Here is a 19,567-nt window from a genome sequence, read left to right as displayed (position 1 = left end):
ATTAGCCACTATCTAATGTCTATAAGCAGCTCTAGGCTTGACATCAGTCTTCAATACACATAGTATAAAATGCTTGACAATGCATTTGCATGAAGACTGCCCTGGGTAATCTCCACATGAGATGCTAAGCCTCCACGATTTGAATAACTGAAATACAATGAATGAAAAGGGACAAAAGAGGGGCTGGTAGAGTGAGGCTAGGGAGGAGCAGACTAGATAATGCTGGATGTGTCCAGCCAGGCAATGGGGTGTGCTCTGACTTTCTGCAGTTTCTAATGCACAGTGTGAGAAGCTCACAGCATGCAGTAAAATCAGAATAAACTATTTTATTACATTAAAGGGGTCTGTACAATTGTGCAAGACTGAATATAAGGCTGAAGTTCAACTCAAGGAGAGAGGGTTGGGGTTAACCAATAGCAATGGGGGCTTCCATACCCAATAAGTCCAATGGAGTGACATGATACTCTGAGGGCAGATACGGATGCCCCTCCAGATGACATCTATCAGGCTCTTCTACCTTGGAAGGCTAACCCTCCCTGACCAGGCTGGGCAGACTGAAAAATCCTGTGCTAGGGCCCATAGGGCTCATATGACTACACAACACAAATACTTGTACACATCTACCCCAGGCCGAAGCCCAGGAGAAAGAGAGACTCACCAGGCCACTCTCCAAAGTTTTATAGCCTCCCCCAGCATGCACCACTACAGAAACCTACTAGTGGTAGTCATAAGGGACATAAAAACATATAAGTATAACTTTTGCTACCATCCCAGAACTATGGCCCTAAGTGCCAGTGACACCTAGTTGTGGCAGTGGGGTACTGCAGCAATTCTAGAACACAGGAGAGAAGTCAAGTGAGAAGCTAGAAATTGTCCTAGGTGGCTATACTTGTAAAGACTAAGGAGCAATAATGATGCACTAAAGTTGGTTAGCCCATAGCAAACAATAAAATGTCAGTTTACTGTAATTGCATCAGTTAAGAGATGATTTTTTAAACAATTATTATTGACTAATCGGGTATATGTGTAAGTGCTGATTATGGTATGAAGAACTATTCTCTTGTCAGTGTAACTCATTTTACTATACAAAATGTGCACATATAGATTAATAAAATAGAGCTACCCCATAGCAGAACACACAGAAATGGGTAGATAAAGCTGTACATTTCTATAGTGCAAAATAATCAAGCATACAAAGATAGATTTCTCCATTTAGAAGGAAACAGTTCTTGTTTCAGAGGATGCAAAGGTATTTTCTATTTTTTGTTTGGAGCCTGAGAGTACCTGAGCTTGTTTTACCTGTCATAAATGGTGAGACTTTTCAGGCCCCACCCAACACTCAACAGCTGCCACAGAATTAGTGTGTAGAACAGATATATATGTGGAATATCCTTATTTTGGTTTGACTGTACTGCCATTATACACAGTACTTGTTTCTAGCAGTAAAACTAAATCAAACCAAGAGGATGCAGATGAAAAGCTGAGGATGCAGAATGAAACCTGACCCTGACCACTTCTTCAATTTGCATCTTCTGTTATGAGTGAAAATCTGTCATCTACAGAAGCATATTATAAATAAAATGTGTTCCAAAATTATAGGCAAGAATTCTGGTGCTGAGTTCCAAAAAGGGGGATAAAATCACATACATCCCCAAATATGAACAATGAAATTTAGTTCTGTCCATCAATAGAATACGTCAGGAAGATACAAAGTGTAAAAGAACTATAAGGAACAAAATGTAGGTTACATGCAAATAAATGATCAACTTACCCCTGTAATAAGCAGACAACAACAGACAGAGGTTAGAAGTTTCAAGTAAATGTTTCAGGTTAAACCCCTCCCCCCCTCCTTCATCCGCAGGTACCTGGTCATCATCAAAAGGAACCAATGCCCATATTAAAATAAAAAGCAAATGGGAGAACACCAGTCTGGTGCATTAAAGACTCGAATGGGGAATAAAGTAGAGCAATAGTTCCCTTTGATGATGACCACTGATCAATTGGATGGTTTTGTGCTGATTACTGTGTTTTGAGTAAAGAAATCGAAGACCATCACTCCCATGAGCTGTTACCCTGATGCAAGGCTGATACGTGCATTTTCTCTATTATGATGCATAAATGACCTCTAATGTATCTATATAATCTTCAGATAATACAGAGGTGCGTCCCTCTTTTTCTTGTTTAGTCGCATGTAGGGAATCTGCCTTGTCTAGGTTACTGCTAAAGAACATGTAAAGCATGATGAGCTTCATAAAAGAAATTGTATTGTAACATCTTCATATATTCCTGTAACATTAACGTTTATGTGGCTGATTTAATTTCTTTTTTTAAATCAAGGAAAAAACACTTCTAGTAGTATTGTGTTTTCTTTACACCTACAACTACACAACTACACTCTCTTTTTTTTTTTTTTTTTTTTAGGATGAATGTGAAAGTGAAGCTTTGTCTCCTGTTGGCGTTTCTCAGTCAACAAAGTGCTGCAGCTGCCCAGAATTCCTTTATTCCAGGTACACCAGAGAAATTCTGCCAGAATCTTTACTATCTGATTTCTGCTGGGCCGGGTCACCTGTGGGGCATAACAGCCTGCACTCAGCTTTAATTCCCTAACTTTGTCCATAGCAAGCTGTTTATAAAGCTGCACATTCAGTGACAAGCAGGATTCTCTGGTGCTTGCATACAATTTTCAAATTTGTTTTAAGAACCTTGGGGTGCCAAAACCATAGGGTGCAATGTTAATTTAAATATTGACTTGTAGGAGCAGAGTTAGAAGGTGACTTACCTTATCCTATCTCTGTGTACAACTACTACTCCCAAAGATAGAGAAAGGGGAGCAGAATGTTGGGGGAGCACTTGAAATAATGTATATTTGCACACTATGGCAAACTTACCTTTGATTTTCCTGCTTCCCTGAAAAAATTCTATGATCTCCCTTGTCGTTTCACAGCTGCTGGTGCTATCCTCAAGGAAACTTCTCCTGTGCTCTTCTACCAGTAACTGACCAAGCTAGAATTTTTTAAGCTACTGTTTATCAGATCATGGGTAGGTTCAGTTATTAATAATAAAACACAGGAAAGGAAGGTGGAGTGCAGCACTATATTTTGGCTTCCAGAAATTATATTTGCAAATCAGAGTTCCCTAATGTGTTTAAGAGAAAACTGAAAGTCAACTGCAGGACCTTAGATACTATTCCTTTATGTAGGTTTCTCATTTCACAGTGATATTCTTTTTGCTAGTGCCAAGTCACATTTATTCATGGGGGATATGATTTTTTTTTTTTTCAAAAAGTTCTTATTTATACTTCCGGCTACAACAAAGTTATTAACTGGATATTTTATTTTCCTCTAATGATACTAGTTCTCCCCTTCTCTATACTGTATATACTGTACAGGATAGAACACCCAGGATGGGCCCTGGATGTGTGCTATATTTTACATATATATGTGGTCCCTTTTAAGGGGGATAATTTGTGTGCAGTTGGTATACTCAAGGGTTTTCACCCACGCAAGGGAGGAGAGACTGACTTACAGAGATATCTCTCTGGATTTGGAGGTTTGGAGAGATATCTGGGTGGAAAAGAACCTCTACCCTTCACAACCGGGACTCGGGTCTCGAAAGGGTTATACCTGCCTTCAGGAAACAGCCCTTAAAGACAGCAATCTCCTAGAGCAGGTGTAGAGTAGTAAGAACTTTGGTGAGCAGACAAGTGTTTTGAATGCTGAATGTCTGCAGGGAGATGCGTAAAACTAATTGGATTGGACTTCCTGCGGGTAAAATCCTTGTGTGAATAATACACTGTTATTTTTACTTTGTGCTGAAGATAAGTGGACTTTTGTTTCTTGTTTTGCTAAAGTTAAGCTATTTACTTTTGCTTCTGAAAGCATTGGCTTTGCAAGGGTTCCTATCATGGTAGCTAATACCTCTTAGGCCCCGTACACACGTCCGAGGAACTCGATGTGCCAAACACATCGAGTTCCTCGGCGAGTTCAGTGTGGAAGCCGCCGAGGAGCTCGGCGGGCCGACTTTCCTCATTGAACAACGAGGAAAAAGAGAACATGTTCTCTTTTCGGCCCGACGAGTTCCTCGTCGGCTTCCTCGCTGAAAAGTATACACACGACCGAGTTTCTCGGCAGAATCCAGCTCCGACCGAGTTTCTGTCTGAATTCTGCCGAGAAACTCGGTCGTGTGTACGGGGCCTGACCTTTACAATACACGCAAATTGTAAATATAAAACATAGTAATTATATAAATAATTTTAATGAGCACGATTTTAAAAAAAGAAATATACATTTATCATTACAGCATTACATTATTACATAATTGATATTAACCACTTTCCGTTGGCTGTATGCATATACAGTAGCATGGAAGTGGGCCTTTTTTCAGTATTGCCACATAAATGTGTTGTTGTCTCTAATGGTACGAGTTCTCACCCTCTCTATATATACTGCACAGGACAGAACACCAAGGATGGGTCCTGGATGTGCACTGTATTTTACATATACAGTCAGGTCCATAAATATTGGGACATTGACACAATACTAATCTTTTTGGCTCTATACACCACCACAATGGATTTGAAATTAAACGAATATGATGTGCTTTAACTGCAGACTTTCAGCTTTAATTTGAAGGTATTTACATCCAAATCAGGTGAACGGTGTAAGAATTACAACAGTTTGTATATGTGCCTCCCACTTTTTAAGGGACCAAAAGTAATAGGACAGATTAACAATCATAAATCAAACTTTCATTTTTTAATACTTGGTTGCAAATCCTTTGCAGTCAATTACAGCCTGAAGTCTGGAATGCATAGACATCACCAGACGCTGGGTTTCATCCCTGGTGATGCTCTGCCAGGCCTCTACTGCAACTGTAATTCCTACACCGTTCACCCGATTTGGATGTAAATACCCTCAAATTAAAGTTGAAAGACTGCAGTTAAAGCACATATTGTTAGTTTAATTTCAAATACATTGTGGTGGTGTATAGAGCCAAAAATATTAGAATTGTGTTGATGTCCCAATATTTATGGACCTGACTGTATTTGTGGGCCCTTTAAGGGGGATGATTTGTGTGCAGTTGGTTTACTCAAGGGTTCTCACCCACGCAAGAGAGGAGAGACTGACTTACAGAGAGTAGAGGACTGACTTACAGAGATATCTCTCTAGATTTGGAGGTTTGGAGCGATATTTGGGTGGGAAAGAACCTCTACCCCTTACAACCGGGACTGGGGTCCCAAAAAGGTTAAGCCCACCTTCAGGAAACAGCCCTTAACTAAGAAATATACATTTATCATCACAGCATTACATTATTACATAATTAATATTAACCACTTTCCGTTGGCTGTATGCATATTGTATGGAAGTGGGCCTTTTTTAGTATTGCCACATAAATGTGTTGTTTTGTCTCCAGATCATGCTCAATTGTGCTCCCCCAACACTGGGACTGTGCCGTCACTGACAGCTGGCGAAAGCCAGGGAGAAGTGCTCCCGATCACATGATTACTGTGACAGCGAATCACAGTGACCACATATTCAGGAAGCCCTTGAAACACCTATTGTTTCTGTGCCCTACTTTGGGTACATGCAGCAAGTAATATGTGCGAGTGGTTTCCCCATGCACATCAGGAGTAAAAATTTATGTTGGGTTGTTTTTTTTGGTGGTGGGTCATGAAAATTATGTGTGTGTGTGTATGTATGTATATATATATATATATATATATATATATATATATATTGCAATGTAATTTTTTAGCATTCTTTCCTAATATTTTTATTTTGTCTTTATGTATTAGTATAAAATGTTTGTGTATGTGTACATATACAGTATGTAGCACCCTCTGACCCCTGGAAGCATAGTAGTAACCCCCTGAGACAGGATGGGCTGAGATTTCACCTTAGGTATAGATTACTTAGGCAATAGTTGAGTGTAAACAGATGGGCGCCAGTTACTTTAAGGTGAAAAACGCTAAAGCCGCGTACACACGGTCGTTTTTTGTGATGAAAAAAAACTACATTTTTGAAAACGTAATTTAAAATGACCGTGTGTGGGGAAAACTTTGTTTTATGTCTTCTGAAAAACGACAAAAAAAAAATTCGAACATGCTTTAATTTTTTGTGTCGTTTTTCAAAACGTTGTTTTTTGTGTAATTTAAAATGATAGTGTGTGGGCAAAACGACATTTAAAACGACGTTTTTAAACCCGCGCATGCTCAGAAGCAAGTTATGAAGCGAGCTTGAATGGAACAGAGTGCCGTCGTAGGTGCTGAACGTAACCGCGCTTTGCTAAAGCATTTTGAAAAAACGATGGTGTGTATGCTACGTCGTTTTTTAAAATGAAGTTTAAAAAACTTCGTTTTTTTTCATCACATAAAACGTCGTTTTTTTCTATCACAAAAAACGACCGTCTGTACGCGGCATTAGATTAGTTTATCACCTCACACTAGAGATGCACGATTCTGGAAAAAATGAGAGTCACGCTTTTTTTGCTTAGAATAAAGATCACGATTCTCGGTGTAACATCATCTTTTGCATTATCCAAAAAAATTGGGCTAACTTTACTGTTTCGTTTTTTTTTTTTTATTCATTGAGCTGTATTTTTCCCCCCAAAAAAAGACCGCTGCGCAAATACAGTGTGATATAAAATATTGCAACAACTGTCATTTTACTCTCTAGGGTCTCTGCTAAAAAAAAAATATATATATATATATATATATATATATATATATATATATATATATATATATATACTGTATATATATATACATATATATATATATATATATATATATATAGGCCCGGATTCACAAAGCACTTACGCCAACGTATCTCGAGATACGCCGCGTAAGTCTAACTATGTGCCGTCGTATCTGTGCGCCGTGCCCACAAAACTAGATACGCCTGAAAATAGGCTTCCTACGACCGACGTAACTTGCCTACGCCGTCGTATCGTGGGCGCATTTTTACGCTGGGCGCATTTGCCGCTCCCATTGATTTTCTATGCACATATGCAAATGAGGGAGATACGCCGATTCACGAACGTACTTGCGCCCGGCGCATAATATACGCGGTTTGCGTAAGTCGTACGTCCGGCGTAAAGTTATTCCCCATATATGAGGCGCAACTCATGCTAAGGTATGGACCAGGAAACACAGCCGTCGTATTTTACGTCGTTTACGTAGTACGTGAATAGGGCTGGGCTTGGTTACGTTCACGTTGTTGGCAGTGATCCGTCCTATCTTAGGGAGTAGTTCCGACGTGATTCTGAGCATGCGCACTGGGATACATCCACGGGGATACGTCCATTGGACAGCATTAAAACCAGACAGGGGTTGCCTGACGAAGAGGTCCTGTGCGATTTCGAAACGTTGCTGTTTTTTGTGATCGTTTATATGCATTAAATCTTTTTGGAGGTTTTAAACGATCCTTGGTGTGCTGGCGAATATATTTATATGATTGCTTTTCCAGTTCCCAGCTGGTGATCACTTCAGCACCCTCTTTTCTCATTGGCCACTCTCCAGGAAGGTGTGCAATTGGAATATTTTTGAGAGGGGTTGTAATAGTTTCCTTGTCTCTTCAAAACTGAAAAAGTTGTGGCTAAAAATACACTTTAATTCAAACCAGATTTGTATTAAATTGGCCCTGATGAAGAGAATGCAGTTCTCCTTGAATATTCAATAAAAATTCCAACCTGATGGAGAAAAGCCTTTCTTGATAAAATATAAAAAAAATGCTGAATGCTGTAAAGCTTTACAATTGCACCATACGCAATTGATTGACATCAGTTCCATTGTTATCCTATGAATACAAAAATGGAAAATAGGCTACAAATATGTAATATGGATTATGGATCGCATTTTGCTTGTGCCTGTTGGTTTTCTTTTCAGTTTTAAGTGCACTTTATACATTTAAAATGTTTCACAAAGTTTCTGACCTACAGTAGGAATTTGTTTTAATTGACTGTGCTTGTAGATTTTTGCAACAGAATGGAATAGGCCAAGCTCAGTGAAGGACTAAACCACAGGTGTCAAGGCCCTCCAGGCCATTTCATGTGGCCCTCGCACATCTCCTGCAGCTGCAGGAGAGCTCCAACCCTCTTCTGGTCCTCCTCCAGACCCTTACTTTCTGCTTTCAAGCAATGCATCCAGCTTCTTCCCAGCAGCAGCATAAGAAAAGGGGGATAGACTGTGATGTAAGGGAGGGTGGGGGCCTCAACTTCTGATGGTGGGGTGGCTCTTGACATCTTATGTAAGGGGCATGGGCGCCTGCTGAAATTTTTTCAGGGGGGGGCTTCGGCAGCAGCGATACAAAGTCGCATTTTACCCTTTCTTCGACCACAAGCGAGGGTTAAAAGTGCGCCCCCCCCCCACGTTAAAATGTAAAAACACCCCACTGTGCCCCCTGCATCTTTCAATATCTCTTTGTCACTACTGTGTACCACCTCTCCACAACTGCTCCTCTGGACCCCTTTACATTACACAGCACCTCACAGCTCTGGACCCCTTTACATTACACAGCACCCCGCAGCTCTGGACCCCTTTACATTACACAGCATCCTGCATCACTGGCCCCCTTTACATTACACAGCACCCTGCATCACTGGACCCCGTTACATTACACAGCACCCTGCATCACTGGACCCCTTTACATTACACAGCACCCTGGGTCTTTGGACATCTTTACATTACACAGCACCCATTTTCCTTGACTGAAATACTACACTATATTGACAGTATATTTATTTCAGGTCTAAAAGAGGAACCTTTTGGAATGAGGGACAAATGGATTTGATTCCAGAAGAGGGACAGGCACTCTAAATAAGGGACAACTAGAAACTATGCCGTAGGCTACAACTGTGTTGTGTTTGCTCTGCGTTTCCAGACTTGCTAAAAACACATCAGAAAATAGTCTAGTGTTACCTGTGGCAACAGATGTTGGAACAAACAAAGAACAGGCTTGTAAACAATATAAAATGGCGCTCCCCTCCCTCTGTCCCCCGGCGCTCGTATCGTATGTCATGGAGCTGGGTCTGTGTGCAAGGTCCCGCCCCCCTAGTTCGGCTCGTGTGATAGGCAGAACACTAGAAGACTATCAGACGAGCCAAACTAGGGGGCGGGACCTTGCACACAGACCCAGCTCCATGACATACGATACGAGCGCCGGAGGACAGAAGGAGGGGATCGCTGCAGTTGCCGCATAAAGCGGCCCCAGGGCCAATTCGGCCCTGCTCCTGGCTCTCCCTGTCGATTCCAGGGGGGGGGGCAAATGACCCCTCTTGCCCTATGGAGCGGACGCCCATGGTAAGGGGAGAGGATGTGCTGGACATCTAATCTTACAGACAAAACCTGCCCTTTTGAGGACAATCATAATGCTTATGAAATTGAGTTTGACACATAGTTATATTTTTCTTTTTGACAGATTTGCCTCCTCAACTTTTGCAAGGACTGGTCAGTATTTCCCCTTTAATTTTTGCTTCATTTTAATGAAAAGGTTGTATCCTTATGTACTGTCTTTTTTCCTAGGATGAACTGATGAGCAGAAAATATTTGATTGGTAAGTTAATATTTCCTGGTTCATATTCATTAGCAAGAACAATTCAAACTGATGTTAGGTTAAAATGTATCTGTATTGATAAGGAAACCAACAGCCTCTGCTCATGTAAAGGGTTTAAAAGTTTATTTTAAAGAGAAGAATTACAAAGTAAAAGTAAGGATTAAAAAGTAGAGTCATTAGCACATGTGATGAAAATGGGGGGGACTAATGCGCAAATCAACCTAGCCAAGGCAATAATAAACTAAAATAACGATAGATAACATATAAAGCAGTTAATAAGCAGCAGCCACTACTAAAAATGCTCACGCATTCAGAGTAAATGAATAACAGGTTGGATGTAGTAGCGCTTGCCCAATATATAATAGAATAAATAAGGTGACAATCCAAAATAAATGAAAGTAAAAAACGTCAATCCACCACCGACTGTGGGTCTAAAAGTGTTCCACTCAAATTGATGTCCAAAGAATGACCACCCAACATTTAGAATTCAAATGTGGTAAGTCATGATGAGTGGTAAATAATAATTGGATAAAGAAAACACAATTATGCCAATGACAGCACAATGTAAATCATTAAGAACAGTGATCACAATAAAAATAGTGACATCCAAAAAAGTGCTTCAATCAAAAAAGTGCATAGTGCAACATAATGCAATACAAAATAGTCCACAAAATGATCCAAACAAGTAGCATGCATAAGTGAGCATGAACAAAAATAATTAAAAATATATATGTTGTGCCAATCAAACCAGAAAGACAAATACATTTCTGGCAGTATAGTGTTAAAAAAAGTGTGTCCAGTGCACAATCCGTGCAGGAAAGAATATATAAATAATGTTCTATAAAAATATTTCAATCAATAAAATTGAATGAATAGGTGACAATCTATATATAAATTATAAAGTGCAAAAAGTGCTTCAATGAATCCATTAAAGAAAACTTGAGTGGTTGATGCTGAACGTGCAATCGTGCTTGAATACAATCCTTCAGGCTCCCCACAGTGTCTGGAGAATAGTGTGTTCCAGCCCCTTACCTCTGGAGGGCTTTACATAAAGCCTCTATGTTAATAAAGTGAAAAGTGCTTTTGCGCTAAAATGGATCCTAAATGAGTGAATCCACCAAAAATATATAGTGCAGCAAAACCTAATTATGTTTACATGACATAAAACAGGAATATAAATAAATGGTGATTCTGCGCAACATATCACACTAATGGAATAGTGATCTCACATAAACAAGATAAATGTAAGAGCTGACAAATAATCAGCATATAGTATTAAATGCAAAGAGAATAGTGAGTCCAAATATAAATATATATATACTCAAATAGTGAATAGTGAGTCCAAAATATATAATACTCATAAGGCGAATGTGCAAAAATATATAAAGAATATTGTGCAAAAAAAACGGAATGGAAGTTCAATCCCAATAGTAAACACAAATCAGCTGTCAGGGCAGATATTCTGAATGCACTGGATGAAGGTGAGCACCAGCTCTATGGTGTGAGTGCACGGCCGTGCGATAGAAGATAAACCAGATCCCTGGCTGAGCTCCCGGGACTCTTACCTCTCAGCCCTCCTAAATGGGCATTGATGTACAGGTCACTCGCAGCCTTCTATGGGTGGTCCCTGATGTTTCCTCTCTTGATCTGATGGATCCTTCCTTAATTGGGACAGATGCTCCTCGAAACCAGATGGATGATGTGGGTTATAAGAGAGAGAGAGAGGGGACTCCCATAGTGAGGTAACGTTTGGTGCAGGTAAAAACGTAGGATCATAGGATCCTATGATTAAGTGACGTTTTGTCAGTCACGATACGCGTGAGGACGTGGAGAGCTACTGGTGACGTCATCCGCTCGCGGCCGCAGAGCGGAGACACTAAGACAGACACGCTGTTTACATCTCATCTGTTTGTGAGTGTATATTACTTTGTTTTACCTAATAAATCGTTTGATTTTATGCTATGGAGGCTTCCCTTTTGTCATTTGAGAGTCATCTTTAACCCATGAGCCGTGGTATATGGGAGTGGAGCAGCAAGCCGCCGTATTTGGGAGTATTAACATAGAGGCTTTATGTAAAGCCCTCCAGAGGTAAGGGGCTGGAACACACTATTCTCCAGACACTGTGGGGAGCCTGAAGGATTGTATTCAAGCACGATTGCACGTTCAGCATCAACCACTCAAGTTTTCTTTAATGGATTCATTGAAGCACTTTTTGCACTTTATAATTTATATATAGATTGTCACCTATTCATTCAATTTTATTGATTGAAATATTTTTATAGAACATTATTTATATATTCTTTCCTGCACGGATTGTGCACTGGACACACTTTTTTTAACACTATACTGCCAGAAATTTATTTGTCTTTCTGGTTTGATTGGCACAACATATATATTTTTAATTATTTTTGTTCATGCTCACTTATGCATGCTACTTGTTTGGATCATTTTGTGGACTATTTTGTATTGCATTATGTTGCACTATGCACTTTTTTGATTGAAGCACTTTTTTGGATGTCACTATTTTTATTGTGATCACTGTTCTTAATGATTTACATTGTGCTGTCATTGGCATAATTGTGTTTTCTTTATCCAATTATTATTTACCACTCATCATGACTTACCACATTTGAATTCTAAATGTTGGGTGGTCATTCTTTGGACATCAATTTGAGTGGAACACTTTTAGACCCACAGTCGGTGGTGGATTGACGTTTTTTACTTTCATTTATTTTGGATTGTCACCTTATTTATTCTATTATATATTGGGCAAGCGCTACTACATCCAACCTGTTATTCAGCACATGTGATGACCCAAGAAAATGGCAGCAATTTCCAAGGATCTGGTCTCTTAATCAAGACCTTCCAATCAGCTCTCAGATTACACTTAGCTCCCTGCCCATTCTGTGCAGTGTGTGACATCAGATCCCCGCCTTGTGTTCTAAAAGGCTGGAAAGGAGACAGAGCTGCAGATAAACAGATACAACCTATGTAGGAGTATTTGTTTCAGCTCTGTTTTTCATCTAAGGATTGTCACTTCACTGGGTATATTTAAGGGTTTACATCCACTTTAAAGTGGACTCCCCCCCCCCCTTTTCAACAAAGTGACATTTTCATACAGCTTTGCATGCTGATATGAAATTCCTTTATATTATTAAACAAAGTTTTATTGTTTACCTAATGAATGTAAGTATCTTTACTTACAATTACTGTTTTTCCACTTACTGGTTGAGTGAGGCACTGGCGCTTTAACCAGGGCCTCACAGCTGCATCTTGGAAAGTCCCTGTCATATGGTCCAGAGAGGATATCTAGGCAGAGATCCAGGAAGAAAAAAGAGAATGATTAATTTGCCCCTAGGAAAAATCTATCTATAAACACATATCTGTTTGTCATTGCTAAATGATTCTAAAGCCTCATACACATGATCGGACTTCCATCAGACTTTTCCGTGGATTTTTGTTCGTGAACTTGGTATGCATACACACGGCAGCTCTTTTTCAGCCAACAGACACGAACATAGTGACGTAATAGACGTACTACCTGGTTTTTCTGCTCTTTACCGCCACCCTTTGGGCAACTTCTGCTATTGTTGTCTGATCTTTAGCATTGGTTCTGAGCATTCGTGTTTGTACTTTGGACTTCAGTCCGATGGACTTGTGTACACAAGACCGGATTAGCCGACGTAGGACATTTGTTGCCGGAAAGATTGTCTTTTCTCACAGCGAACATTTGTCCGATGAAAAAGTTTGTCCGGTGGAGCGTACACACGGTTGGATTGTCCGCTAAAACAGGTCCGTCGGACATTTGTTGTGAAAAAGTCAGATCAGGTGTACGGGTATGATAAGGGTGAAGTTCCTCTTTAAATACAAAAGACTTTTGTTTCTGCTGTCTTGGAACATTTTAGCAGCATGGCCTCTAGACTTCCAAAAACGTAATTGTAAAGCAAACAGACTAAAGCCTCATACACACGATCGGACTTCCAACTGACTTTTCTGTGGATTTTGCTCCGAAGGGCATTGTCCGTGAACTTGGTATGCATTGTACAGGACACCGGGGGTGGGTCCTGGACGGGTGCTATACGGCACCACTGTTTGGACTATGGTCCATTTAAATAGAGGTAGAAGGTTCAGGGGGTCACCCAAAAGTGGGTGAAAAGTTCCAGGCAGGCGCTAATTCAGAGAGGACTGGCTCGCAGTCTTCTCTATCTTAATAAAGTAGTTTGGGGCCTGGAATTTTGTCTCAAATAACTTTTTTATTGAAAATAGTTGCTCACAGCATACAAAAGCATGGGATATAGCATAAAAGGAAGATGTACAAAAGGGACAAAAACCAGCATACGTCACAGACCTTCCGGTAATAAAAAGAGTATGGTTTGTCAGTACACTAATAAGCAATAGTAAGCACATATCCAAAGTCAAGTTTGTTAACTGACTGAAGCTTGCATTAGGACTTTGCAAAACATTAAACCTGGAATGAGCCGCAAGGGTGCTCACAGAGGAAAGGAATAAAGGAAGAAAAAGAAAGGGAAGGGGTGAGGGAAAGAGAGAAAAAAAAAAAGAAAGAGAAAAAGGAAAGGGGGGGGATAGGAGGGAAAAAGGAAAAAGAAAAAAGGGGGGGGAGGGAAAGGTGTCATCGGATCAGCTCGTTCACCTGGTTTATAATGGGTCCTCCCGGAGGCGCCATGGCCCCCAGACAACGTCATGGGCTTCCAGCCTGTCCTGTATCCTGGCGGTCATTCTCTCCATCAGCTCCACGTCTTTAACTCTAGCGTATAAAGCCTCAGGGGTGGGGGGAGAACGATTTTTCCAGTTAAGGGCTATGAGGCAGCGTGCAGCTGTGAGAACATGACGCGTCAGCTTTTTATATGGCTTGGATATCCTCAGGGGTGACAGGCCCAACAAAAAGAATTTGGGTCATAGGGGGACCTGCGTATCTAGGAGGCGGCCCAGAAGTTGTTGGACTGCAGTCCAGTAGGGGGAGATCCCCGGACAGCTCCAATAAATATGAAAGAGGGAGCCCCTATCCGTTTGACATCGCCAACAGCGATCTGAGCTAGAGGGGTATATGGCATGTAGTACGTCGGGGGTCATATACCAGAAGAGAAGTACTTTGTATGTGTTCTCTTTGTACAGTGTACAAAGTGAACTCTTCGCCGCCTGGGACCATATTATCCGCCATTGCTCTATTGGAATTACTTCATTAAGGGCTTTTTCCCATCGGGTCATATAGGAGTGTTTACCCTGGGTTTCCGATCGGTATGTGTTTAGTATCTTGTATATGTCGGAGATAAGGCCTTTCTGGGTCGATCCGGCCAGGATCAAAGTCTCAAAGGGCACTGGGGGGGGAGAATTGCAGGTCAGGTGCTATGGATAGGGCGTAATGGCGAATTTGCAGATAGCTGTAGAAAACCTGCCTAGGGAGGTTAAATTTGGTCTGGAGGCTAGAGAAGGGCAGTAATTTGCGTGAAATGGGATCTACTAGGGTCCCAAAGTGAAACAGATTCCGAGATGTCCACGGATGGGACATATGGTGTGTGAGGCTGTCTGGCACCTTGGGGTTACACATAAATGAAGTCATGAGCGAACGCTCCGAAGACAAGCCGAGTGGCCTCGACAGCCGGGGGCCTGGAATTTTGGAGGCTCCAAAGTGTTATTTGGGTGGGATGGAGCCTCCACTCCTAAACCCTGGAAGCCAGCGCACAAGGGGTTAAAATCTCACAGACAACCACCCATTAAAGCAGGAAGTGATGCTGGAGGGAGTGAGTGAGTTGGGAGAGTGCACCTGTGAGGACAAGATGGAAGTCTGCTAGCTGCTCAGAGAGGACTTTTGAGTAGTTTGGAAGTGAAGCTGTGTCTGCAGGGAAGGTCTGGAGGACTTCTTACTAAAAACGTATGTGCCTTTCTTTTGGTTGTTTTTTCTGAAGAAAGACTTTTTCCTAATTTATGCTGGAAACAAGCAGGACTTTTGTTGTGACGTTTTGGATGCTGAAGAAAAGCTTTATTTTGTTTTGTTTGGTCACCAATAAAGACCCTTTGCTTTACTGACACGGTTTTACGCACTTGTCTCGCGGAGCTTAAAGACCCCCAAAGTTTACAGCATACACACGGCAGTAAGACATTTGTTGCCGTAAAGTTTGTCTGTTCTCACAGCAAACATTTGTTCAATGAAAAAGTGAAAAAGTTTGTCCGATGGAGCGTACAACAGGTCCGTCAGAGGTTTGTTGTCAAAAAATCAGACTGTGTGTACGGCCTTAAAGCTTGCCATACCTGAATAGATTTCTTCCTAACAGATTTTTTCATCCACGCAAAACAGTGGAAAGTGGTGTGGTGGCCCTTACATTATTGGCAATGGTCAGTAGTGTAGTGCCCCTTAATGTTGGTGGTCAGCACAGCAGTAAAGTGCCCCTTTAACCACTTGCCGACCTGCTCACGCAGATATACTGTGGCAGGTCGGCTCTCCTGCACAAACTAACGTACCTGTACGTCAGTCCAGGATATCGGGCGCGTGCCGAAGGAGCGTGCCCGTGAGTTCCACGTACTCGATGTCCACTGGCGGCCTGCAATTGCGGTGAAGAGAGGCAGAATGGGGAACTGCCTATGTAAACAAAACATTTTCCTGTTTTGCCTAGTGACATGACAGAGATCTTGTGTTCCCGGTGATCGGGAACAAGGATCTCTGTCATGTTTCAGTAAGCCCATCCCCCCTACAGTTAGAACACCCTGACGGAACAAACTTAACCCCTTGATTGCCCCTAGTGTTAACCTCTTCCCTGCCAGTGTAATACATCGATCTGTGATTTTTTTTTAGCACTGATCAATGTAATAATGTCACTGGTCCCCAAAAAGTGTAATTTGGGGTCAGATTTGTCTGCCGCTGCAGTCCCGCTAAAAATCGCAGATTGCCGATTATTACCAGTAAAAATAAAAAATAAATAAAAGAAAGAAGTGCCTAAATATATGCCATAGTTTGTAGACGCGATAACTTTTGCGCAAACTAATCAATATACGACTATTGCGTTTTTTATTTTACCAAAAATATGTAGAAGAAAAATATACTGATGAAAAATAATTACATTTTTAATTTTTTATATGAATTATAGCAGTGACATTTTTTTTTCAAAATTGTTGGTCTTTTTTGGTTCGCAGGGGTGATCAAATACCACCAAAAGAAAGCTCTATTTATGGGAAAAAAAGGACGTCAATTTTGTTTTTTTTGGGTACTGCGTTGCACGACCGTGCAATTGTCAGTTAAAGTGATGCACTGCCGTATACCAAAAAAATTTCTGGTCATTAGGAGGGTAAAACCTTCCAGTGCTAAAGAAGAATTATCACTACAACGAAAAATCATTTTTGAATCCCTCTAGGGGCCAAGTGCACATATCACCCAATCATGTTTTCATGTGTGCTGTAGATGTAATAATAGAACAGTTTTTTTCTGTTTATGCTGGCTGCCTCTCCACTTCAGGCTAAAGCCCATATTATGGACGATCCTTTAGGGGAGTTAACAGCCAGCACTGAAGACACCCTTTCTCCTCTGTGTGTTTCCTATTTGGAATGATCTGCTTGTGATCAAGTAACCCAGGACACATACAAAAGTGTGGTAAAAAAACAGTCCAAACATTTCCAGCATCTGCTTTTTAGGCCCCGTACACACGACCGGATTGATCCGCTGAAACTGGTCCGACGGACCAGTTTCAGCGGATAGATCCGGTCGTGTGTAGGCCCGACCGGACAATTGTCCGGCGGATCGGCCAGTTTCCAGCGGATCAAAATTTCTTAGCATTCTAAGAAATCTATCCGCTGGAAACCTGTCCGTCGGACGTGTTCGGTCGTCTGTACAGACTCACCGGACACGTCCGACCGACCGCCATCCCTCGCATGCGTCGTACTGATTCAACGTATGCGTGGAAGCTTTGAACTTCAAGGCCGCCCATGTCGCCGCGTCATCGGTGACGGCGCGGCCACGCCCCGTGTATTGTTTACGCGCGGATTTCTGTCTGATGGTGTGTACAACCATCAGACAGAAATCTCCGGGCGGACATGCCCGCTGAAAACGGTCCGGCGGACCCTTTTCAGCGGATTATCCATTCGTGTGTACGGGGCCTTAGGGCAAGGTATCTAATCCAAGGGCATACAACTGCTGTATAAATCATCCACATAAGGATATATATCAGTTACAAAAAAGTCATCCTGAAAGGGTCCTTGGGCAGCAAACATTTAGGCCTCGTACACTGGGCATAAAAAATGCCTGTTGAATCAACTATTTTAGCCTAGGTGTGCAAGCACATTTGGGCATTTAGAGGCATATTTGTAGAGGTGTTTACAAGCTGAAAAAAACAAAACATCACAAATGTGTGTTTGAGAGGAGCCTAAACGTAATACGCATCAAGCATTTTGTCGTTTTTTGGGAAAAACACTTATACACACAAATGCACCTGAATACACTACACCTAAACGTGTTTAAAATATGCTCCATGGGGGTGTTTTTTTTTTCTTTTTTCTGCCAGCAGTTCTGGCATTTTTTTATGCTGCCTAGTGCATGAATCCTTCTAGACATGATAGTTATGTAGTATCGAGAGTACCAATTTTGTTACTGAAATCCTTGATTTCTATTACAGGCTTTCTTCACATACTGCAGTTTCAAAGGTAATTGTTTTCTTTTACACAAAAAACGAATTTAAATATTAGTATGCATATATCTAAATTGGCCCTAGTATATGTATGAATGTGTGTTAGGGACCTTAGGCTGTAAGCTCCTTGAGGGTAGGGACTCATGTGAATGTATAATATATATGTAAAGCGCTGTGTAAATTGAAGGGCGCTAGTACCTGAAATAAAAAATAAAAAAATATGTGTTATACATAATCATATACACCACTATTTATAAAGTTACAAAAAAGTCTACAGACACCTAATAACAAAGATGTGAAAAAGTGATCTGAGTATAGGAATATATACAAACGTGCAAATTAATTATTTTATTTTAATGAATTTTATATCGTAATCCTTCTCCCACTTATGTATTTAAAGAACTGAAACAAGGAGGCAATGTTTCTATTTTTAATAAATAACTTCCAATTCAAAGCATAAAATTCAATTCTAAATAGCTTCAGTCAATGTCACATTTCAACCTATAAGAATGGGCGTATTTAAAAAGTATCTGATATTTATCGTACATTACCTGCAGGTGCAGGGGTTTTAAATGACAGCGATTGATTTACATCAGTGAATGTTTGGTGAAAGTCACATCCGCTGCTTCATAAATAGGTCCCTAAAGGTTTGCTTGTGACACAAACGTCATGGTGACAACGAAATGTACCGCACACAAAAGTAGACCACAAATACTAATATCCTTCCTAAAGTATTGTCCCTGTAGTTATATTCGGTAATATCTATCTTAGCTGGCTTGGATAAAAACTGGTCTTGTATCCAGTAGCCCAACTTAAAGTGGAGGTTCACCCAAAAAAAAATCCATTTTTAACATTAGATTGAGGCTAATTAGGGGAAGCAGAATCGGGTGTTTTTTTTTTAAATTAATGCAGTACTTACCGATTTAGAGATAGATGTTCTCCGTGGCTTCCGGGTATGGGCTGCGGGACTGGGCGTTCATATTTGATTGACAGCCTTCTGACCGTCGCATACAGCGCGAGTTACGATGGCGTATCTGGAGATACGCCGTCGTAACTTCTTTCTGAATCCGGGCCTATAACTTTTACGCAAACCAATAACGCTTATTGCAATTTTTTTAACCAAAAATATGTAGAAGAATACACATCGGCCTAAACTGAGGAAAAATGTTTTATTATAGCAAAAGGAAAAAAATATTGCTTTTTTTAAAAAAATGTTCGCAATTTTTTTGTTAATAGCGCAAAAAAATAAAAACACAGAGATGATCAAATACCACCAAAATAAAGCTCTATTTGTGGGAAAATTTTGTTTGGGTCCAACGTCGCACGTCATGCAATTGTTAGGTAAAACGATGCAGTGATGAATCGCAAAAAAAGGCCCGGTCATTG

At 40.8% G+C, this 19,567-nt stretch overlaps 1 protein-coding gene across 1 annotated transcript in view; it reads left to right on the top strand.

The window, feature by feature from the left end:
- The first annotated feature begins 2,423 nt into the window (after positions 1-2,423).
- Positions 2,424-19,567, top strand: part of OTOA (otoancorin) — a 159,808-nt gene continuing 142,664 nt past the window's right edge. The window contains exons 1-4 of the mRNA XM_040356824.1: positions 2,424-2,507; positions 9,417-9,445; positions 9,521-9,551; positions 18,170-18,197. Coding sequence (XP_040212758.1) covers positions 9,530-9,551; positions 18,170-18,197 — 50 coding nt within the window. The 5' untranslated portion in view covers positions 2,424-2,507; positions 9,417-9,445; positions 9,521-9,529. The remainder of the gene's footprint in view (positions 2,508-9,416; positions 9,446-9,520; positions 9,552-18,169; positions 18,198-19,567) is intronic.

The sequence above is a fragment of the Rana temporaria genome, chromosome 6 (assembly GCF_905171775.1).
Source record: "Rana temporaria chromosome 6, aRanTem1.1, whole genome shotgun sequence".
NCBI classification, from domain to species: domain Eukaryota; kingdom Metazoa; phylum Chordata; class Amphibia; order Anura; family Ranidae; genus Rana; species Rana temporaria.
The sequence above is the reverse complement of the archived record's forward strand: the minus strand, read 5'-3'. Positions and strand labels throughout refer to the sequence as shown.